The sequence below is a fragment of the Pocillopora damicornis genome, chromosome 8 (assembly GCF_964200805.1).
Source record: "Pocillopora damicornis chromosome 8, jaPocDami1.2, whole genome shotgun sequence".
NCBI classification, from domain to species: Eukaryota; Metazoa; Cnidaria; class Anthozoa; order Scleractinia; family Pocilloporidae; genus Pocillopora; species Pocillopora damicornis.
In genome coordinates, this window is record NC_142677.1 from 6,607,495 (window position 1) to 6,632,632 (window position 25,138).

A 25,138-nucleotide genomic window follows, 5' to 3' on the forward strand; every position below is an offset into this window, starting at 1 on the left:
GAAGTGTTCATCCGTAAGCTTATGAGCGTGAGCGTGCACCTACGTGGAGCGGGAATCTACAACGTATACTTAAGCTTTTCGAAAAGTAATTAGACTACCGACGTGTTATCTGAAACTGACGGCAATAACGGGCCAAAAAGGAAGGTAAAATTCCGCACAGCCCCACACTACATTATAAGTTCAGTTCTTGGATAGAGTGACAAAAACAATACTTTACCATTGGGAAAACAGATTTGTTTTACGATAGTATGGGGCAGTACGGAAATTTTACTAAAAGGAATATTTCTGTGATGTTTTGCTTTCTTGGCGAAGTTGATGGTCGAACCTCGCAAATCTGCCGCATTTGAATCTTAACACAAATTGAAAACCCGGCATTTGAAAGGTAATTTAATTTTACATCTGACCGATTTTTAAACAATATAACCTAATCAAGATAACGCCACTAATTACGTCTATTCTTCTTCGATGAAAAGCGCTACGTTTCGGTTGTCTGCACAAGAAACAATACTTTCGAACACTGCGTACACGGGGGATTACATGATTGACAGTCGGATTGACAGGCCTGCGTGAAGTTACGCATGCTCTCTTTCTCTTTTCTAGCTTATTTGTATTTTCCCGTGCGACGTTTTTCAATGGGCGCGATTCTGTAATGTCAACAACTTCAATTTGCTGCACAACATACATACTCTACTAGTCTGAGGGAACAATGACACGTGTTTGAGAATATGGATCTGGCCTGAAAGTAAGTTGACATTCACCAAAGTACAGTTGAGCTTTGTTTGAGTCACTCATGTTTATCATCCTGTCTGCATGAGAAGCTCCTTATAATGCAGAATTCTTGATCAACATCTTCTCAGCATTAGTGTAATATGAACTTTCATGAAGATGTTTGTCTTCTGAGCATCTTGCTAAGAATGTGTTGGCCACTCCATGGGCCACAGGCCAGCAACTTGTTGAGGTACCAATTAAGTCTTCCCAAGAGTAAAGTGAAGAAGGTTCTGGGCATCTGTCTGCTTAAGGAGGTCTGTCACTTGGTCTGGCCCCCTACATGCTCCCATTTATTTTACTGATTGCTCACATGAGGGTCTGACTGATCTGCTTCTGTGTCCTTTTGAGCAGTGAACCTTGCACCTGAAACATTTTGCTTGTGAGTTGTGTCTCCATTGGTTCTTGCTTTAAGCTATCTTAGGCTCTATATGGTAAACTAACTGCACCATCGACAGTGTCATTAAAGTGATGATTAGAATAGAATTGTGTCTCTGCACCATCAGGAAAAGAACAATCATGTGCGCCTTCTTTGTCACTTTTGCCACGTGTGTGCTCCTTTCAGCTTCTCACTCTCAACTTGTTCACCTGTAAATGAAGGTGACCAAGACCTCTCTCGGGATTCCAATTCAATATTTGGCAGATCAAATGATTGAGACAAGCTTGAGGCTGAATCACATCTCTCCTTTGACAAATCCACATCTCTAACAGAACTAAAATCATTCACATTCTCTGCATGGAAAGTAAGAGCAGCTCCCTCGCTATCACTGATAAATGAGCCTACAATGGAATTGTTGCAAACTTCATCCTCTTCATCAACTTCAGTGTTGTCAAATATTTCTTTCCTTTCTTCCACTTCATCGCATTGTTTACCACTGACACCAGAACACTTTCAGACACTTCATCCAGTTGTTTTCTTTCTTGAGGTGAACACGTTTCCCTTCTACATGATTCTTCACCATTCTGAAAAGGTCCAGCAAGTTTCTCGACAAGATAAAACGATGGATTCTTCCAGTTAAAGCCATGTTTTGGCTGTAAAGTAGGTCACCTTCCTTGTACTATAATAAAAATTAATGCCTCAAAAGCTAGCAGTCTCCAGTACCCCTTCTCCTGATCAAACTGACCTGATTAGTGCTTAGCTACCAACAACCCAACAAACACACAAAAGATCTCTGTATTTTCACACAAAATTCTGTTGAAAATCTGACATAAATGAAAACAAATACTGGCTGACCAATACCAAGGTAAAATCAAACATCAGTACCACTCAAAAGTAGGTCCACAGTCCAAACTTGATCCTAAATTCTCAATTCTAGATTCTCAAAACCTTTGAAGATCAAGGCTTGAGTCACCTTTTTAGACATTTGAGTCAAGTTTATTCACAAATTGAGACAAAATTCATCGAGTTCATATTTGTGCCACCTTGACAGCAACACAATGTATTTCAAAAGTGCAAAGCTTGTATTAGAGGAAAGATGTATAATTATTGACTCCTATCTACAGTGCAATAGTCACAGCAGCCAAATAGGTTACTAGTTATATACATAGATGTACACACAGGGTTGTAAAAAAGATTTTGAAAAAAACCGGTTTGTGATACATAGTAGGCGGAGCAATGTCATTCTTCCAAGCTGAAAATTGACCCACAAAAATTGGGAATGGTCAGCATGTTTTTCAGAGTAAACAAAGAAAAGTGCTAATTGCTGGGTTAATTATTTTAACAACCCTGACATTCCAAGTGGTACTACCAGTGAGTCTATTAATAAACAAAGTCGTTATCTGATTCTCCATTAGACCTTATAGAATTCAACTTCATCTTGCAATTCACAGAAAAGGTTGCTATTGATAATCAGTGGTGCCTTTGCCATACTCTCTTTTAGCTTTACCAAATGCTTTTAAGATCTGCACTTTATGTTGGAGTTCAGGTCAAACCTGCATAGGAAATGATTGATTCCTTCCACACATTATACACACAGTTCAGCACCTTTTTAAAGATCCATCTGACATGTGATGACAAAAGATGACCTGATCAGCTGCAGTGTAACACTAACTCTCACTAGTGATTTACAGTGATGTTTAAAACTAGACAAGAAAAGTAAAATTAGATCTTCCCATACAAAAATTTGGAGCTTGACAGAGCCTGAATACAGCCTGATTACTGTTCATAGAACCAGACATAGCCATGACATCGTAGTGACTTTCCTTCGATGACCACGTACAGTTCCTATCAAATAGCCTGTTTATGTTTAAATCTGTTGGAGCTAATCTAATATATTTAGAGATGACTCACTAGACACTGAATATTGGCAAAAATGTTTGCACAACATCAAGTTTTTATCATTTCGAAAGGTCAGCCATTATCATTTCCATAATGTGACAAAGAACGAAGACATTTTACAAAGATTCTACAGTATTAGGCCCAAAATTAGAATATATCTGCCTTCCATTAGAGATGATGATGCCATGGTAACAACACTTTAACCTAAAAATCCACGCCAAAAAAACAGAAGCCTTATTAAAACATTAGCTGAACTGGTAAATCTCAAGTGCGAAATTAACTATTTAATTTACCCAATATCAGATAACATTTCTCAGGACTTTGTCTTTATCTTGTTCAATATTTTTTCGCAATATGCTATATCAAGACACCACAACTCTCTCGTGATCAAGTGTACATAAGATCAAAGCATTCCAACATCTGGTTGTCTCATTAATCTGATTACCGGTAAGCAAAGCACTTTCGGAAACGTTTCATTTACACCTAATGAAATAAATTTAGATCCTCATCAGTGGATCTTAGGGAAACATTTACGAATAATGACAACAGAGGTCCTTTTTCGGGTAGGTAAATCAACCGTCAGTACGTTAACTGGTTAGCTTTCTCTTTCCCTCAGATGTCTTCCAGCGCTTAGCGCTTAATAGTCTTGAAAAACACGGCGAAAGCTCGGATTTAAAAAAAAAAATATATATATATATATATATATGCGCTTTCCATACGAGGTTAAGATTGTCAAATGAATGTCATATGGTTTCACGAGAAGAGCTAAAAGTTATGTCCTAATCTGTATGGATTAACAGATAATCAATACTAACTTTGTCTCCGAAGTTCGATTATACTTCGGCGGGAACAAAGTCCACTACAGAATCAATTGCGATTTCCGGTATTATGTTTACAAATAAATCGAACGCGTGTTTAGATAATCTTCCCTCTTTTTCCGGTAATAAAACCCTTTATGCTAAGATTGAAACAATATTTGGTCGACATTTTACCATCAAATGCCTTTCTCACGATATGGAACGAAAAAACAACAAGAACGTGGCTTCTTCTTTTCCCTCCGAGCCAATGTGCATCTCTGCGCCTTCCATTTCACTTGCCGAAGATTTGGATGACGTAACAGAAGAAAAGATAGCCCTTGTCAAAAGCGCAGCGAGGAAAGTTACCGAGGAAATTACAATCAAACTCAAGGGGTAAGTTTTTTCTTTTCCTTTTCCCTTCCTTTCCGAAGTAACAATTTAGTTGGACTTCATGACTTTCGAGAAAAGATTCTTCATAAACATTGTAAAATCATCAGGTGGTGGGGCAAATGGGGGTTTGTGGGGGGTATACTTGGGGGCGGTTATAATATGAAGACGAAAATTTGTAAATAAAACTATTGGTACTTATCTGAGTGAGGACTTTCGAAAACACACACAAGCTAAGACGTAGATAGCAATTTAACAAATCCACTCCATATAAAAGCCAGAACAACTTAATTAATGGTGTTTATAATTAACTGAACATGTATAGAACTGATAACAAAATACAATGTGACTACTAAATTCTTTAAAATTACTATGCAAAGATAAATTTCAAGCAACAAACAAGAACTTCAATAAACAAGATAATTATTTAACTATTGTGAGCCTTTTTTTTCCATTTTAAGAGCATGGTCTCTATTTTTTTTTAAGCTGGACAAAATTGTTTCCTTATCAGAAATATTTAGCATTCAAGGAACATGTATTTTACCAAAACTTATCAGAAGGCCATTTTTGAGTTATTTCTCTAAAAAAGTGGTTTGCTTCTCGCACCAATTAGATCGCCACATTAAAGTATGCATATACCTCGTACCCATCAGATCACCTCACCAGGGTATGTATCTCGCACCAATCAGATCGCTTCACTAAAGTATGTATCTCGCGCCAATCAGATTGCCGCATAAGGGTGTATCTCGTACCCATCAGATCGCCGCATAAGGGTATGTATCTCGCGTCGATCAGATTGTCACATTAGGGTATGTACCTCGCACCCATCAGATTGCCACAATAGGGTATGTACCTCGCGCTAATCAGATTGCTGCATTAGGGTATGTATCTCGTATCCATCAGATTGCTGCATTAGGGTATTATGTCGTACCCATCAGATTGCCAAGTTGGGGTATGTATCTCGCACCACTTAGATTGCCGCATTAGAGTATGTGTCTCGTACCCATCAGATTGTCGCATTAGGGTATGTATCTCGCGACAATCAGATTGCCGCATAATGGTATGTATCTCGTACCCATCAGATCGCCGCATTAAAGTATGTATCTTGCACCCATCAGATTGCCGCATTAGGGTATGTATCTCGTACACATCAGATTGCCGCATTAAAGTATGTATCTTGCACCCATCAGATTGCCGCATTAGGGTATGTATCTCGTACACATCAGGTTGTCGCATTGGGGTATGTATCTCGGGCCAATCAGATTGTCGCATTAGGGTATGTATCTCGCACCCATCAGATTGCCGCATTGGGGTATGTATCTCGTACCCATCAGATTGCCGCATTGGGGTATGTATGTCGCACCCATCAGATTGTCACATTTGGGTATGTATCTCGCACCCATCAGATTGCCGCATAAGGGTGTGTATCTCGCACCATCAGATTGCTGCATTGGGGTATGTATGTCGCACCCATCGGATTGCCGCATTAGGGTATGTATCTCGCACCCATCAGATTGCCGCATTGGGGTATGTCTCGCACCCATCAGATTGCCGCATTGGGGTATGTATCTCGCACCCATCAGATTGCCGCATTGGGGTAGGTATGTTGTACCCATCAGATCACCGCATTAGAGTATGTATCTCGAGCCAATCAGATTACCGCATTAGGGTATGTATCCCGCACCCATCACATTGCCGCATTAGGGTATGTATCTCGCACATATCGGATTGCCGCATTGGGGTATGTACCTCGTACCTATCGGATTGCCACATTAGGGTATCTATCTCGCACCTATCGGATTGCCACATTAGTGTGTATCTCGCACCACTCAGATTGCCGCATTAGGGTATGTATCTCGCGCCAAGCATATCACAGCATTTAACCATCTTAAGCCAATCACAGTGTTTAGGTGTTTTTTTCTTCCATATGTCATGGAATCAGGGGGCTGTACACAAAGGTTCGCATTGAACTTTTTTTCCTTTACTCAGAACGCACACGCCAAACAACTTACATTCCATCATGTACTATGTATAATCTTTATTTAAGCACGAAACAATTCATCAGCAATTACATTAACTAAAACTATTTAAAAATTAAAACACTAACTAATAACTAAAAGCTGTTTTCCGTGAATGCCGTGCGTTATAGAGTGGCATTTATCTTGCGTTTAAATAACCCCAGAGACTCTGTGTTCCTTATATCACATGGAAGACTATTCCATAATGTGGCTCCACTATAGCTAAAGCTTTTTCGATAATAGTTAGTGCGAGGTAGAGGAACATTGAGTTTATTTTCAGAGTCCCTGAGGTCATAAGCAGAGTTACGCCATCTAAACTTAGAATTAAGATATTCAGGAGCTAGCCCGTGCAGACATTTGAAAACCATGGTAACTCTATGAATTTCCTGCTGGCTTTTCAGATTTTTCCAACTTAAAAATTCAAGTAGCTTAGTTGCATCGGCATCATAGCTGGAAAATGTCAAAACACGGGCTGCTCTAATCTGTAATTTCTGCAGCTTATCTCGTAGCGTTATCCCACAGCTACCCCAGACAATGTCACAGTAATCAAAGTGAAGCTTTACTAAAGCTTGGTAAAGCAGATGTAAGGTCGATGCTGGGATCAGATGCCTGACTCGCTTTAGGCACCCGATACCAGAGGCAATCTTTTTTGTTAATTTTTCGATGTGACTATGCCAATCGAGCCTATCGTCTATAATCACACCAAGCGATTTTGTAGAAGTAACCTGGCTCACCTGAGTGCTGTTCATTCTAATTGTTGGTGAAGCTGTGAGAGTACCCAGTCTCTGCCTTGACCCTATTAGCATGAATTCGGTTTTTGTCATATTCAGTGTGAGTTTATTCGCTTGTAGCCAGTTGAAAACGTTTGTTAAGTCCTCATTCAGACAAAGCTGTATACTCTCAAGATCACCGCCCGCATATGTAAGGTGTGTGTCGTCAGCATACATCCTCGGCTCACAATTTGATAAACAATTTGGAAGATCGTTGATATATAATAAAAACAATAGTGGACCGAGGATGGTCCCCTGGGGGACGCCGCAAGTTAATGAGCAGCTGCTGGACAGCGACCCGTTCACAGAACATTTCTGTGTGCGGTTTTCCAAGTATGACTGAAACCATTTGAAAGATCTGCCATGTATACTATAATAGTTTAATTTCGATAGGAGGATCTGATGATCAACAGTGTCAAAAGCTTTTTTCAAATCTAGAAAAATGACTCCATTGATTTTCCCGTTGTCAATATTATATGCCCAAGAATCTGTCGCTTCCAACAATGCTGTTACAGTTGAATGAGTAGCACGAAACCCTGATTGATTTTGATATAGAATATCATGTTCTTCCAGATAGGCATACAATTGATCGTAAACTATCCTTTCAAACACTTTCGCCACTATTGGAATCACCGATATTGGGCGGTAATTGTTGACATCATCGCGGTTACCCTGTTTAAAGAGAGGTGTAACCCTTGCATATTTCCAATCATCTGGGAACCTCCCTTGGCTAATAGATTGATTGAAAATATCACATATCGGCACACAAATAAGGTCAGCGCATTCCCTGACAAACCTAGCAGATATTGTGTCAAGGCCCGTTGCTTTTGACTTGTCTAGTTTATTTAAAAGTGAAAATACTTTATTTGGATTAGTAGGTTGGAGCTCAAACCGTTTATCTGTACCGGCAAGATATCGTTGATAGCTACTACTATCACAATCTATCTCACTGGCAAGTTTTGGACCAATATTAGCAAAATGGTTGTTGAATTCGTTTGATAGCTCCAGTGGATTAGTTATCGTTAATCCATTCACTTTTAGTGATGTCACTGACATTTTCCCAGATTTACGTGAAGTTAGCTCGTTTATAGTCTCCCAGGTCTTTCGGGAGTCGCTAGTGTGCTTGTTAAAAATATTTTGGTAATAAACTTGCTTTGCTAAGCGTACTTGCTTATTGACTAAATTTCTTTGTTTCTTAAACACTGCCCAATTGTTGGGATCATTTGTTTTGATTGCTTTGATTTTTAATATATCTCTATTATGCATCAAGTCTTTCAACTCAGCGGTAATCCACGGAGAACTTCGTGAACGAACGCGCATCGTTTTCAGTGGGGCATGTTTGTCAGCGATAGCTAGAAATGTACATTTCCATTGCTGCCACATCTCGTTTGGGTCGGAAAACTCATATACATTATTCCAACATTGAGACTGAATATCATTTCGAAAATTTTGGCAATCGAATTTTCGGAAATTTCTGTATGTTATTGAATTATGTCCATTCGACATCCCGTTCAGAGAAAGTTTTCTATAAACATACACCATGCTATGATCACTTATCCCAACATGACAAACTCCCGAACAGGCGATCTTATCCGAGCAGTTGGTGTATCCGAGCAGTTGGTGTATCCGAGCAGTTGGTGTAAATTAAATCAATTAAAGTTGACGAGGTGGGTGTTATCCTCGTCGGTTCAGCGATGAGTTGCTCGAGTCCGTAGACATCAGCAATATTCTTTAATTTGGATGTATCATTGTCATATCGTGCAGTGACCATGTCACAGTTCATGTCTCCCAGTACAAAAAATTCTACATTTTCACTATCCAATTTCCCAATTAGGGATTCAAAAGGTGAAAAAATGCCAATAGGAGAGTCAGGTGGTCTATACCACGTAACAATCACAAAAGGTCTTGTTTTTGGCTTATGGATTTCCAAGCAAAGATTTTCTAATGCATCCATATGTAGATCAGATCGTACTGTAAAGTTGATTGAATTTTTAACATAGAAGCATACCCCCCCGCCGCCTTTCGTAAGTCTATCGCGGCGAATTATTTCGTATCCCAGAATATGAACTTCGTGATCTTGAATGCTCTCGTTCAGTTTTGTTTCGTTTATAGAAATAATATCGATATCGTTGTTTGCTAATAGGATTCTTAGTTCGTCTATATGTGTAGTTAATTGATTTATATTGAGTGAGGCCATTCTAAAGCCACGCAAAGGTGGCAATATTGAGGCAGATTTTACGCCCCTTTGGCTGCTTGATCGATTTCGCACGGCATTGACGGACAGCACATTATCTCATTCTAGGTGCGATTTAAAATTATTATAAAACTGCACATTACCTTTAGAGTTTAAGTGCAGTCCACCTTTGTTGAGTCCATTATAAGATATGTTCTCATGATGAATTAATTTCCATCCGTTTTGATGGCAGAACTTCTCAAGATGCTTGTTGGCTGTTTTTACGGCCTGGTCAAGCTTATCTTTTCTGCATACAAGCTCCGACAGCGTGACTGTAGTATCGCAGGTGCTCTCGATCTGTCTCGGGAGGTCGACTATCGATTCGGCAACAGCCTTTGGTTCCCTGGTTTTAAGATCATTAGTCCCAATGTGTAAAATCACTTCGTTGGGCGAAAATTCCAGACTTGGCTTGAGATAGTGATTCATGGCCTTTGTCGTAGCACCCGAGAAAGGCTTGACTATAACCCTATGGCCCACTGCTTTTCCCAGGTCTCTTCCGTTGTACCATGAGGACAACGTCCAAAGTCCAATCACAACATACCTAATCAGTGCACTACATTAACATAAGGAAATTTTTCACGTGCTTGAATTGTATTCCACCAATCAAATTTCATTTTGCCTCAACAGCCTCGCTCTATTATGCTTCATTTCCTTGTAAACAACCTGCATTTTATCACGTACTCTAACCACACTGTCCAATCATACTGAAAAAGAATACAGGGGTAAGTTTCTAAAGAAACTGTGGTGCTGCGTCGGTGGGAGAGTATAGCAGGTTATTTAGTGTTAACAACTGAGTTGAAAACGTAAGTTAGCCACCTTAAAGGGTAAAAAAGCTGACGTTTCGAGCGTTAGCCCTTCGTCAGAGCGATCAATCCAATCGCTTTAACCTTTACGGTGGCTAATTTACGTTTTCAACTCAGTTGTTAACACTAAATTACCTGCCATACTGAAAAAGATTCACATGGAACTAAATGCTACTGATAGTGAATTTGCCACGCAATTCTCTCGCGTTTTGACTTTTTCTACGAGTAAGATTCGCTTTAAGCTTCCTTGGACTTAAACCAATTGCGTGTTAATTCCTTGTGAAAAACCTGCAGAGGGCAAAGTCCAGATGGGTAACAACCAATCAAGGAGCCCTCTTTGAACTACTATCTTTTTCTCTTGTACAAAGGATCTTCACTTATGTCTAAATCGCAACATCGTAAAATGCAGCAATTTTCACTCAGGAGCTGGGCTGTATAATGGGTATCTGCACACTGGACATGTGCGACTAAAACAAGAAACATAAGAAACATACAGTTACTAATCATTGACGTACATACAGATTTTTTTTTGCTACCTGTAATTAACTAACAAGTTATGCGACCTATAGCAGAAACTGATTCCCTACATGTGCAAGGGAGCAACTTGTGGAATGGGTTCCTCACTAGCAACAACACAGAAAAGCATTCAGAAGCCAGAGAAGCCTTAATACAACCAGGTAGAGGACCGATTGCCACTTCCTGAGGGAAAAGTGTAACAAGTAAAATGCAAGGCTTGTTACCCAACTGACACTTCTAAGTGAGCTTGCATTACCTTAAGTGGTTGCGCAAAAGGAGGTTTATCCCAGTAGTTCTGAGAATTTCCAAAGATAACAAATAGTCTGGTCACAGTAGTTTGTGAGAGGTAGATGCTTCTCAGAGTTTTCAACTTTAGATATTCATGTACGCGTTGTTTTCTCTGGGAAAGTGACGACTAACAAGTGGAGTCTAGCACAACAACATACAAATAAACAAACAAGGCAAAGAAGTGAAGAAGGAATATTGAAGAATCATGACGAGCCAGAGCAAACCGGATGTTAAAAAATTCGTGGGGTTTGGTTGCTATGGTGTGACGTCATGATCCGGCTCAGTAGCTATCATCGCTTTCGATTTGTGGTTTCAACAGGGGAGCGTTCGGTGATTACCTTAACACCGTTGTGTACAACCTCCAATGGCGTCAATCCTGTTTATTTTGAGGGGCTGGATTTTTCTTTTGACTTTTCTTGAGGTTGAATTTCAGACATTACTCGCAAGAGCGGGAAATTTGTTCTCATTTCGATCAGGTGCTGTGCGGCATGGATGCCTTCGATATTCGAAGAGCAAAATAGCTGCACTCCACGAGCGATTCGAGGGACTGGTGTCTCCTGAATTCCAAAATATGCGGCATTCCTGTAGGAAAATTCATGTCGAGTAGCCCTTTGGTGTCAAGCTTTCCAAAAGAATTTAACACAGTGCAACTCTCGAATCTTAAAAATGGCGGGCACTTGGATCGACGACTAGTTCACAAAGAAGAGGTATTCATAGCCTCTTCTTTCGGTGTTGTTTCCGCGATACTTCGGCAAAAACTAAAAGCGGGCGAAGAAGAAAAGTACAGTTGGTTGGTTGATGGCATCAACAGCCTGAATATTGGCCAAGATAATGAAGATTGCCAAACAGCGACTGACACACGTGACAACAACAAGGACAAAATTCATGACCCTGTACAAACAGTATTTGGAGTCGATTCAAGGTCAGCCATATCCATAGAGGATATCGAGAAGAGTCAAGATGAAAATCTTAAGCTTAAGGCTGAACTTGAAGTTGCGCTTTCCCAGTTAGAGGCCCTTCGAGATGAGGTAAAAAACGGCGGTCAATCGACGCTGAGCTCAGGCACACAGGACCCGGCAAAGGACAACCCGGACAGTACAGTACAAGCGATATGTGGACCTTGATCGGCGATGTTTGCGATAAGTTCCAGGTGCCTCTTGCATCTTTATTCGCCGATCAGGTGGACCAGAATGTTGAAGTGGCTAAAGTGATGAGCGATATCGCAGAACAGCTGCTGAGAAAAAAAGACCCGAAGCAAGCCCTGGAAGCAATTGACTGACTTAGTGTGATAAGGAAAGTAAACAATATTGTTGCACATGAAAAGTAACTAAGGAATGTTACCAAAGAACAATGCACGAGTAAGAAAAGTCTGGTTCACTTTTCATTTTTTCAGCAGATCTACTTGTTCATTATCTGGATTGAAATCATTGCGCTGAAGTCCTGGCATAGTTGTATGCCTGAGTGCTTCTGGGATATATAACATAATAAGTATTTTGGTTCGCACATGGTAAATCGAAGTTCTAGTGAGTGTTATATATCCTCTTTGGTTCACCCAGGTTGAAGTCCTGGTATAATTGTATGCCTGAGTGCTTCTGGGATATATAACATGAGCAGTACTTTTGGTTCGCACATGGTATCGAAGTTCTAGCAAGTGTTATATATCCTCTCTGGTTCACCCAGGTTGAAGTCCTGGCATAATTGTATGCCTGAGTACTTCTGGGATATATAACATAACAAGTACTTTGGTTCGCACATGGTTTTGAAGTTCTAGCAAGTGTAATATATCCTCTTTGGTTCACCCAGGTTGAAGTCCTGGCATAGTTGTATGCCTGAGTGCTTCTGGGATATATAACATAATAAGTATTTTGGTTCGCACAAGATATTGAAGTTCTAGCAAGTGTTATATATCCTCTTTGGTTCACCCTGGTTGAAGTCCTGGCATAATTGTATGCCTGAGTGCTTCTGGGATATATAACATAATAAGTACTTTGGTTCGCACATGGTTTTGAAGTTCTAGCAAGTGTTATATATCCTCTTTGGTTCACCCAAGTTGAAGTCCTGGCATAGTTGTATGCCTGAGTGCTTCTGGGATATATAGCATAATAAGTATTTTGGTTCGCGTGTGTTGGGTAAGACATGGTTATAGCCAACTTCAATCCTCTGGTTGGCTATCTACCAGCTCATATCCAATGCGTACTCGTGGAATAATTGTTAAGTATTTCTGTTAGATTATGGTATGGGAGAACCTGGAAAATGATGTTATTCCCTCACGATGCTACCTTTCATTACTATTATCAGAATACCCTTTCCATCATAGCGGCTATTCGGCTATTTTTTTAACGTAAGAATACCCTCTTTGAATGAACAAACAAATAATTGTTCAATAAGTTCCAAATTTATTAATCATCCAATTTTCTTTCTTTTTTTTCGTGGGGGGGGGGGGGGGGAGGATCATTTCAAATAATATGGAATTGTAATACGGAAACGTGGTGCCGAAAACAAAAAGCAAAAGGGGGCGAGAACCAATGATTCAAAAAAAAAAAAAACCGTAGCGTACTTATTCAACTTATGTAGTTCGGTCGATTAACACACTCGCAGGCATTCCTACTGATCGATAACGTTACCAAGTGTTTTCACTTCGCGTGTGAAAGCTTGCCTCAGTGGGAACTTTAGCATCATATAGTGGGTGGGAGAGAGCGGGCTTTGGATGTGTGACCATGTGTCCTATTTCAGTCGTGTACTGGTTGAAATAAAAGAAAATGCAGTATGATAGACGGCTAGCTTTTAAAATATAAAGTGTTGCGACTTCAGCCTGGGAAATTGTTGAATACACTGCGATAATTTCGTACCGTGTAAAACGACCCGAAGTGTATACTGTAAAATTCTGGTTAGATTATCTACCTGCAGACAAAACAATCCGGTTATAGGCCCCCCGATAACCCCGCTTCCCCCCTCTGCTGGATGACAGTGCTAACTGGAAATTTTGCTTTAATATGACTTTAAATTAAAAACGAATTTAGATCAACATTACCATGGCTTGTTTTTAAACGCTTTTCAATCCGCTAAACCTACCCAAAACCCTTTACAAAGTTTTATTATATGGCTGCGATAGCACGCGCGCTCAGATTGGTTAATTAGCGGTCCGTAATCCCCCGGTAAACGCCCACGGGCATAGCAGATTTTTTCCGCCACGGTTTTGGTTTACAAAACCTAGCGAACTTAGTGACTTTCGCTGAAAGGAACTTCGTTAAAAAAGCAAGGAATTGAACAAAAAACGTATCTCTTCTTTAACTATGCGTTCTGAAAAAACATTTCTTTTCTGAATTTTATTATCCTGACGAAATTGTGACGGAAAATGAAGGCAATGTATAAGTTCACTCTATTTCACGCGCTTTACCTATTTGAAGCCATATTATAAAAAAAACTTAATAACCTTGTTTGCTCGGGCTTTACTGTAAAATTCCATACTATGATTTCGGGCTGAAATTTTGATTTATGGACCTCGCCCAGAGGCTCGGTTCATAAAGCAAAAATTTCATCCCTCAGTCTGGAATTTTACAGTTAAGCCCTCGCGCCCGGTTATTAAGTAGTTAGTATTAGTCAAGGGCTTATAACCGAAATTTTACAGTATCAAAAATTTAACATGCTGAATTCGCACTACTTCACGGTTTAAACGGCTAAATTTCGCCGTCAAACTCCGCAACGTTCTCATTTTGATCGACATACGCGTTTTGTTTGTAGTCGTAGCGTAAGAGTGTTGCGTGCATTAATCGAAGGCAAAAGTCGTGGCGTCCGGTTCGTCCCTTGTTCATTTCAGGCAGACTTAAAAAAGGGGGAATTTCGCGTGAGTGTTAAAAATGACCCAAAATGACGAAATCCGAGATTCGTTCAACAAAAAGGGTCTATTATACTCTTTCTTAGTATCGATTTGCTGGCACGTACGTATTTGTCTGGCGGTTTACGGTCCAGAAAATAGAGCGGTTTCAGAAAAGGAAAGCTGACTTGGAAAGTCAGCAAATAAAGTCGGCTCGTCCGCTTTCGCTTTTGTTCCCGGCCTATTGATAAAAATCAAAGAGCCAAAATACGTCATTCACTCCAAACGTGGCATACATTCACTGACACGTTTTTAATTACCAAAATAGAAATTTTAATTATAAACGCTCACTCTCGTTTCAGGATTATAACACGCTCGCGCGAAAGTTCGCACTGTCAGCGTAACATAAATGATCAGTAGCAGGGATATTGTTACAATGGAATGTTGCAAGCTGCTGGACGTCAAGCTGAGATCGTGGAGTAAAACTCCTCGATCTCAGCAGGATCCAAAGCTCTTTTTTCGGTTGCTAAGAACGTCTGGCTCGTCATGAAGTGCTTACATTCCATTCTGTATCATAGCTATTGCACATTCTCGATGAACCTTGTGTGAGCAGGGTAAAATCTGACATCCACTGAAAGCAGCCTACAAGTAAACCAAAAATGAAAAGTCATTATGCTGAAGTTAGGATTGAATCAGTGTTATCAGATACCCAAGAAATAAGGGATAAAAGTAAAGTATAAACAAGTTTTCTGGTATATATACATGTGGGGGGTTAGAAGAGTTACACAAAGTATGTCAGAATCCTAAGTGTTACATTTACATGTCTTCTAGGCAAATAACAAAAAAAAATCAGAAGGTGTTCAAGTGGTCAGAGAACACAGCCTGTGTGAAAGTGATTTCGATAAATTAATTTGGAAAGAGTACAGAGTTACACTTACAGTAATCCTCGTACTGTTACACGTCCAAGGTGGAAAGGGAAAGTAGAATATCAACAAATAAATTTTTTAATCAAACATGACATTATCTGAAAGCTTATATTTACAGAGTTCTATGGCAAACAGTGTGGATAATTTATATTTTGATCTTAGGAGTTAAACTACTTCATCCTGAAACTAAGATGAATGATTAGACATTAAATAAAGTTGAACCACGCCTACTCAAACTGCCGGAAGGGGACAAAAAAGAGACCATGGACTCTGGAGGTAAAGTTACACAGTACCTGATAGTAGATAACAATTCTTGTAGTTGATAGTCAGAGAGCAAGGACCTAATATGTTCTCTCAGTTCAAATATCATTCATCTATGCTTATTGATAACTAAGAAATTACCTCCAGGCATATGCAGCACTCATCATGGTCAATCTGTGGTCTAACTCTGCTAGGTCCCCTGGAAGAAAGGCAAATCAAATAAAGTAAAAATACAACTACGAAACGTAAAACCACGTGAATAAATGGAAGATGACATGAACGTTACTGTTTGCGGTTGCACTCAAGTAATTTGCATTGTTAAAAATTGAAGCCTGTCATATTACCAGTCAATGAATAAAATTTTCAACATTTAGTATGTTGGTCATTGTCGTAATCAAGTTTTGAAACCATAATGCATGATGCAAAGCTGTTTCAAGTTTTCATCCTCCAACCTGTATATATGCACATTATGCATCAAATAAGAGACCAGCACTGTTGTTTATGTAGAAGTCTGACAAAGATGAGATTTTGCTTAGACAATGATTTTATCTCTAAGTGTCTATTGAAATGAAATTATTTTGGATCTCAAAAAATTCCCTTTCCTTGTTTTAATAAGGGAAAAGGGGTTCCAAATCTAATAAGCTCAATAACCATACAGTTTGTCATTTTTTTGGGTAAGGTTATTAGCCCTCCTTTTGACATTCGAAATGTAGATGTACCAAATTAACAATCTCAGACAAACAACAACAGAAATACATGTACTTAATATATTTTAGCATCTGAAAAGTCGCCCTCATTCAAGCCAATCATCCCACATCAGAGAAGCTTACTGGGGTGTCCAATTAGCATGAACTGAGTTGGGAGTACTGCTTCCCCTACCAGATGGGATGTTAGTCTATTTGTCAGGTTTTAGTGTGAGTTCAACAGTACTCATTCAAAAATCCTGCATGGAGAAAGGCACTGCAGGACTAAGTACCTATCCCTAGCACATAATATATTGACCTAGGTGGGGCTCAGACTAAGACCTCTTCTTAGCGAGCTAGCTAATTAATTACAGATCAATTTTTTTCAATTTTTCATGACTTTCTTTTGACAACTGAAAACTTACCAGTATTTGTACTTGAAACAATTTGCACAAATTGCACCAGAATCTTGGTCACGCTACCAAAACAAAAACTATTAATTGTCAACATAAAAATTAAACAGAAAAAGACACTTACCACAAGACCTTTCATTGATAACAAGCATTCTTAAATTTCATTTTTGACGCTAGTTTTCTCTTAGTTTTCTTTGTGCCATATTTTAAAAAACATTTCATTCACCATTTTGTTTGATGTTCTATTCTTGAAAGATCAACTTTTTCGTATAAACAAATTCTTTGTCAAAAACATCACACAGCAAAGTTTCTTGACAACATTCACCAACACAGCTATTTGATGAGATCCAATGTAGACTAATAATGCATTATGCAATCTTTTGCTCTTTTTAACAATTTCCAAAAACTTTAAACACCTACTGATAATCAAGCAAACCACAAAACCACAAAGGAATAAGAATTTTTAAGCATAGTATATAGTTTTCTCATGCCTGATTGATTTGTTGTCCTCACTTCAACTAGGTTCTAGAGGTACTTCTGATGTTCAACATTTACTGAGTTTCAAAGCAAAAGCTTTCTATGCAATTTTTAATCATTACTACCAAAATGACTGATAGAGCCTGTCCATTGACGACTAACTCTCTTTAAAAAAGACTGTAACTCAGCTGCTCACCAATCCACTCCCACATGTACACCATCTTCTGAACCATGACCACCTGGCTTGAATTCTCACTATTGCCTCATTCAAAGCCTGTCGGCTGTTGTGGTTGGCATTTAAAGACCTCACAACACAAATGGTTGTTTGCGGCCCTCTCTCTGCTCCAGTTTCACTCTCCTGTAAAGGAAACATTAATTTAATTATTAACCCTAACCTCCCTCAATTCACCTGACATCTTTCCTTCAAAAAGCATTGCCCCTGATAGCAAATGAATGCAAATCCAAATTTAGGTTTATCCACTCATTTTTGATTGTCTGACCATACATGTACTGGTATTTGCTAAATCTTATGTCATCAAAATGGTAACCCTTCTAAAATATTGCACCTATTTATTTTATACAATTCTAAGTATATAAATTTTCATTCCAGTTCACTATGCCTAAGATTAGCACTATGTACACATCAAATACACAAACATAAAATACATCTTATTAAGATGTACACATTCTAGACACAACTGTTTCATATACACACGAAAATATACAATGGCCTAACAGCAAAGCATGTGACAAAAGAGGGTTCTAATATATGTATAATTAGTGTATATTTTCAGGAATAGGTATTGAAAGTTATCAAAATCAGTAATTGTTTAGCTAGAATTTTTTCACCAAACATGGTACAATTAATACACAATTAAGCCCAGAGTGCCAATAAGTAAACTCAATTCAACACTTGCCCAATCTTTTCAAAATTTAAGTCTTCAACAAATTTTATTGAAGCTATTTACAAGGTAAAAATATTTAAAAAGAAAAATACCGGTACCAAACGTTTTTGACACTAGGCCATTACCAGGGTAATATTCGTACTGTCCATTAAATTTCAAATTTTATATCCTAGGTTATTCCTGGTAGGAAGAGTTTCACAACGTAGGAGTTAATTTGTCTATTGAAACTAGGCTTCAAGTGTTGGATCATTAGGCCTTTAAGCACTGATAAGAAGATATTTCTGTGCAGAGTATGGGCCAGCTGAAAGAATAAGAAAGATTCTCCTGGTGGCAATGGGCAAGTTCGGAGTCATTAGATGTGTTTAAGTGTTCAACAATAAACACCTGCATATTTCTCAATCTCCTAGTCTCTCCAATAGAAATGACACACTGAAAACAGTGTTCTTAATAAAGTACAAGTGATTTGTTAATGTTTTTGTCTTTAAGATTGAAAAGGCTTTCTTTTGGTCAAGCTGTTAAAAGTCTTAAATTTCCAGGTCAAAAGGAAATAAGAAAATGAAGAGGAACAGGTTGATGATCAAGAAACCAGTGGTTGAGTATTTTGAAGTTTATCAGCTCACCTCCAAACAGATACAGCATTCATCATAGTGTGAGTTTGGACTACACTTGTGCTTTCCTTGAAGCCGTTTGTCGAGACAGACATTGCACACATCACAGTGGAAAAATTTGTCTTTGTGTATACTACAAGAAAACATGGCATAATAAGACCAATGCCCTGCTTTAAGAGGTAGAAAAATCAATTTTGTAAAGCTGACTACAAGGTAAAATTGAGAGAAAAAAAAAAGATTTGGGCAAAATGTGAGCTGTTTAAGTGTTTACTTTCTGGTGACCATTCTATGGTTCTACACTTGAGGGTTGCCAAGAATAATGACTTTCAAGAAAAGTTGACCTCCAAGCCCTTGAAAAAGCTTAGGTGGCTTCAAAAAAACACCACAGCAAAGGTTTTTATTAAGTGAAAACTTTGTCAGGTCAGTTACCGGCATATTCCACATTTTTCACAGTGATATGGATTTTTGCCCATGCTGGTGAAGTGTTTACAAATAGCGCAGAAGTATGCTGACATCTTTGCTCCACAGCTATGACACTTGCCACTGTCTTCACCAACCTGGAAGGAAATGATTAGAAAATCATAAGTCTTACAGACCAAGTTCGTGTGAATTATGATCTCAAAGTTCTTAACATAGATTGACTTATTAATCAGACAGACAAATGAGTGCTCCAATGCTCCAGTACTCCAACCTGTGGCCAGTGTAGTTGCCATGGAAAGGAGAAAACATTTTGGTATGTGACTTTGCAGTGAGATTTGTTTTGCTTAACTTCTTTTCAAATGGCAACTAAAATTGTGCAAAAATGTGCAAAGTGAGTTTGCAACAGTGAAGAGTGTATTGTAATTAATAACTCACCAAAACAGTTAACAAAAAATTACTGGAAAAAAGGTCATGAATCTCCTCCCTGCATGTTTTCTACTACTCCCAATAAAAATAATATGGCAATTCTTATAAATGTAATTTAACATTACTAAAAACCTTTCATCACCTCTTGTTCGAGATCACAGTAGCTGCATTTAAGGTGAGTTGCGTGACTTGCTCTAGCTTCCTTGTTCCCACATTCCCTGGAATTGTTATGGCAACGGTGGCATGAGTAGAAGTTGTTACAGCAAGGGAAACTAACTTTACAATGACGTTGGTAATGCTCACAAAGCCATAAAGATTGTCCAGTAACTGGTTCCTGCTGTTGAGGCCATCCTCTGGCTTCCTCTAGCTCCCTTGCTTCTCTTTCTCTCTTCTTTCGTGCTCTTTCTGCTCGAATTTCACGCTCTTTTCTTTCAATTTCCCGACCAAACTCTTCTCTTTCTTCTCTCTCCCTAAGCACTCTTTCCACCATTGCACAAGCTTCTTCAACACGCTGTTCCAATTCAAGCAGGGAGTTATCTGTAGACTCCACTGGCTCTGTGCCATAGTTTCTGTTTGTGACTAAATCTTCAGTTTGGCCAGACTGACCCTCCCCTGTATCATTACCAGATATCATGTGAGAGCTTGAAGAATTATAGGCCCTGCTTCCTTCTCTATAGTATCCAGAAGCCAAATGATCATCAGATGCACTCATTGCATTGCTACTAGAGTTAACCTCTTCAGATGTATTCAAACCATCCCTACCTGTTGTGACTGGCAATAACTGACTAACTCTACTTGACTCTGATTCTGAAAAAAGCCAGCTGTCAGATCCATTAACCCTTGCACCTGAAGATGAAGTTGGGGAAGCATCTGGAGGAAAACCATAGGTTTGCTTGTTAACTGATGAACTTCCTAATAATCCAGAATTTCTTGTTGAAGGTAACATTGATGCACTGCCTCTGAAGTCACTGTTTCTATGTGTACCAGTTGCAGAATGTGACATTTCAGGCCTTATGGACCCTGTCAAGTCAGAAGTGAAGCCTGAACCATGTAACCCTAGGTGAATTGATTGATTAATTTGCAAACTTGTAAAATGCCCATCCAGAGGTATTTGAGGCTCTCTTGTACCAAGAGCATACTCATTTAATGATAAATTGGAATTCAACGTGTTAAAGGCACCTATTTGAGATCCTGTGGGCTGCATGAAATCAGAGGTCAATCCTGAACCAGTGAACCCTGAACGAAAAACTTCATCTCTTTGTAAAGATGGAAAAGTCCCATCTTGCAGTCCTGTAAAAGGCACAAAGTTGTTGGCTACATTAGGATTTAATAAGTTGAAGCCAGTGTTTGAACTATCATTTCCTCCAATACATGCTCCACTAGTCTGAGGGAACAATGACACATGTGTTTGAGAATATGGATCTGGCCTGAAAGGAACTTGACAGTCACCAAAGTACAGTTGAGCTTTATTTGACTCAGTCAACTTTACCATGCTGTCTACATGAGAAGCTCCTTGTAATGAAGAATTCTCAGTCAACATCTTCTCAATGTTAGTGTAATATAAACTTTCATGAAGATGTTTGTCTTCTGAGTGTCTTTCTAAGAATGTGTTGGCCACTCCATGAGCCACAGGTCCAGCAACTTGTGGAGGTACCAAGTCTTCCAATGAGTTTAGCAAAGAAGGTTCTGGACATCTGTCTGTTTTAAGAGGTCTGTCTCTTGGCCTGGCCCCTAAATGCTCCCATTTCTTTGACTGACTGCTCACATGAGAGTCAGAAAGATCTGTTGCTGTGTCCTTTTGAGCAGTGAGCCTTGCACCTGAAACATTTTGCCTCTGAGTTGTGTCTCCATTTGGAAGAGAATCTTGATTCACACTAGTTAAGTCTTCTTGCTTTAAACTATCTTGGGCTCTATCTGGTAAATTAGCTGCACCATCTATAGTGTCATTAAAGTGATGATTAGAATAAGATTGTGTCTCTGCACCATCAGGAAAAGAGAAGTCATGAGTAACTTCTTTGACCCTTTTGCAATTAGCAGCACATGCTCCTTTCAGCTTTTCACTTTCAAATTGTTCAACTGTAAATGAAGGTGACCAAGACTTCTCTCGGGAGTCCAATCCAATACTTGACACATCAAATGACTGAGACAAACCTGAGGCTGAATCGTCTCTCTCCTCTGATAAATCCACATCTCCAAAAAACCTTGATCCATTCACATTCTCTGCATGAAAAGTAAGGGCAGCCCCCTCTTTATCACCATTAAGTGAGTTTACATTGGAATTGTTGCAAACTTCGTCCTCTTCATCAACTTCAGTGTTGTCAAATATTTCTTTCCTTTCTTCCATTTCATCGCATTGTTTACCATTGACACCAGAAACACTTTCAGACATGTCAACCAGTTGTTTGCTCTCTTGAGGTGAAAAAGATTCCCTTCTACATGATTCTCCACCATTCTGAAAAGGTTCAGCAAGTTTCTCTACAAGATCAAAACGATGGATTCTTTCCAGAAGATCTTTAACAAAGGAAAAGGAAAACTTCCCTCTTCTTTCTAATTCCTCAAACAACTCTGAACCCTTCCTGATCCTGGCAAGTCTAAAGCTATCCAACATGGGTCGAACAAGCTTCTTGATCCTGCTTAGTTCCGATTCTGAAAGGGAAAGTGAGATCTCCCGGAGTCTTTGTTGAAGCAAGATAGCTGCAAAAGGAAACACAAACAAGATAAATGTGAGGTAACTCTTAGAAATTCAGTTATTTTTCTCATTCATATTAATACCGTCTTGGAATAGTATAATGCATGCATGCATACTTATCCCAAGAAAGGTGAAATTTTGAAAGCCTTCATTAATGTAATGAAATCTCTAAATAAAGGTACAGTATTAATTTTCAGTTATAACTCGACATACTGACTAAATGGCTATACAACACGGTTTCAGATTGTGCAACATCTGCCTTTTGAGGTGCATTATTGAAAGACGAAGACAGAAAGCCATGATCTTTACCAATCGAGCATGCTTTCTGGTGATCATCTTTAGAACATGATAAGTAATGTATGACAATAGTGCAAATTTGTAGTAGAAGTAACATACAGTTAATATGAATCCTATCAGGAGCACAATAGCCACAGTAACTATTCCAAAAAGTATTTACCTGCTTTCTCTAAAGGACCTGCACCACCAAGCAGCTTAGCATCTGTACCTGAAAAGTCATGGGATGGACCTTTAACTCCAACAGGCTCACTTATCCCACTGGCATGTTTGCTGGGGGGTTGATAAACCTTTTTGCTGCATCGTCTTTCTTTGCTTTCAAGAAACAACTGTCTTCCTACTTCAGCTTGAAGACCTTGTTTCTCCTCTTCACAGAGCTTCAATTTCTCTTTCAATTTTATTAATTTTTCTCTTAGTTCATGGCATTGATCCAGGTAGAAAACAACTTCATCTTGCAATTCACAGATCGGGTTGCCATTGAGAATGGTGCCTTTGCCATTCTCTGTGATCAATGGAAGTCCAGGACGCTGATCAAATTCCATTCTGTGATCCTCCTTTGACTCCTCTTTGTTAGAGCATGCTTCAGTGCTTTGAACACTGCAGGCTGACACAGGAGTTAAAAGAGAGTTAACATGTTCTTCTGTACCATCAGTAGTATATAATCCATTGTTGTTGCCTGAAAGTTGTATTTCTGAAGATAACTGTCTGTGTCTCAAAATACACTCTAAAAGGTTTACACAAACATCAGTACCAATCTTGTCTCCAGAGTGGGCAGTGAATGATAAGCTTTCAGTATCCTATCAAATAAACCAACCATAGCCAATTTAAAGCAAATAAAAATAATACATTTAGTCATTATAATATTAATCTTTTCATAAATAATTTCATGATGACATCTCCCAGTTATGGGTAAATCTACAATAATTGATATTCACTCTTGCTTTTAGTTATAATGTTTTATAACCAAAAAGAGAACAATTTCAATAAACAAGATCCTGCCGAAAATGGACTTATTTTATACTAGAAATTCTATCCTTTATGAATTCTAAATCAATGGCTTTCAAGTCTTTAACAAGTGATTAACAAGTGACTTCTCCCTACAACATCCATCTATTCACTATCCAGCAAACAGGTAATGAGAATACTCAAATAATTATCAGGTTGAAGTTGTTATCTTGATCTAACACCAAATTCTCATAACTTGTTTACAAGGAAATTTGTAGCAGCTAGAGGGGAGAATTAACAATCATATCTTGAGAGCTAAAGAGTTAAAGAGTGACCGAGAACAAAGCCTAGTGACTCCAGCAAAAGCTAGAATTTGGAATTCTTGATCCAGAGTCCAATACATTCCTTCATTTTAACCCTAAACTTAGAAACATTTTAATTACCCTCTTTATCAATCACACAGGAAACTCATGGCAATGCAAATGACAAAAACTTTGATAAATGGTCTAAGCATCTTGGAAAATTCATCATCTTTTCCAATTTTATCAGTGCATCTTGGGGAATTTTTCAGAATGACAGATGACCCAAAGTTCTAAAAGATATATGCTGATTCAAAAATATCTTGAGACAGTGACTGCAAGATTCTACTTCAACCACTACACTGTTTGAGTAAAAATAATTAACCTTCTAAAAATAATGAGGAAAAAAATTTTTGACTCCTAAACTAAATAGCCCCCTCCTCTGCCTTCTTTAAAGGTAGAAAGAGAAAGAAATAAGATTACACCTTGTACATACACATATACATTTACATCATGCCAAAACAAATATTTATCTGGAGAAGTTTTAACCTATGAAGCTACTTGTTTTAGTAATTTCAATCACAAAGTAAAAATTTTAATTACCTCAGTCTGTGACAGGTCAACAGACATTCCTATCTTTAGCACATCAGAATCTGGTTCCCAGTTGGTTTGTGCATGTAAATCCAACTTTTGGTCAGAATTGCAGGAAGATTTGTCTTGAAAGTCCTTACCGTGACAATAACATTTTGTTGACTCCTCAGCATTTTCACCACCATCCTCCACACATGGCAAACACTGAGTTTGTTCAAAGCCTGATCCTTGAAAATCAGACTCAAGAGACTCCATGGTGCATGGTACAAGTAAACCCACTTTCTTTTACTGCTCGACACTTTACATAAACAGATCCTTCCTCAACAGCAAGTGACAAGGAGGCACAGATAGGGTCCAAAAAAGTAAAGTGGACTGCACAATTCCTATGTAAAGCCAAGGGGATCTTTGGAGTTGAAATGCTGAGCACCTCAGACAATTCCAGTTTTCTACTTAAACTAGAAATCCACTTGAAAGGAACAAGCAGTGCCTTATCAGAGGATAAGATTTTTCTTCCTAAATAAAGTAAGATGAC

General features: G+C 38.7%; 2 protein-coding genes and 2 pseudogenes across 2 annotated transcripts; 1 reads left to right on the forward strand and 3 right to left on the reverse strand.

The window, feature by feature from the left end:
• Positions 1–629: 629 nt before the first annotated feature.
• On the reverse strand, positions 630–8,521 carry LOC149041160 (uncharacterized; annotated as a pseudogene).
• Positions 8,522–8,603: 82 nt separating this feature from the next.
• On the reverse strand, positions 8,604–9,306 carry LOC149041161 (uncharacterized). The gene has a single exon (XM_089214697.1). The coding sequence runs from the start codon at positions 9,210–9,212 to the stop codon at positions 8,604–8,606; it is 609 nt and encodes a 202-aa protein (XP_089070823.1). The 5' UTR covers positions 9,213–9,306.
• Positions 9,307–9,837: 531 nt separating this feature from the next.
• On the reverse strand, positions 9,838–25,072 carry LOC149041162 (uncharacterized). Its single transcript, XM_089214504.1, has 10 exons — positions 24,619–25,072; positions 22,935–23,568; positions 19,931–22,482; positions 19,372–19,499; positions 18,955–19,075; positions 17,626–17,787; positions 16,965–17,017; positions 15,998–16,055; positions 15,229–15,311; positions 9,838–10,518 (listed from the first exon to the last, which is right to left on the reverse strand). Exons 1-10 carry the CDS (start codon positions 24,859–24,861, stop codon positions 10,467–10,469), a joined length of 4,086 nt encoding a protein of 1,361 aa, XP_089070630.1. The 5' UTR covers positions 24,862–25,072; the 3' UTR covers positions 9,838–10,466.
• On the forward strand, positions 11,419–12,272 carry LOC149041163 (uncharacterized; annotated as a pseudogene).
• Positions 25,073–25,138: the final 66 nt, after the last annotated feature.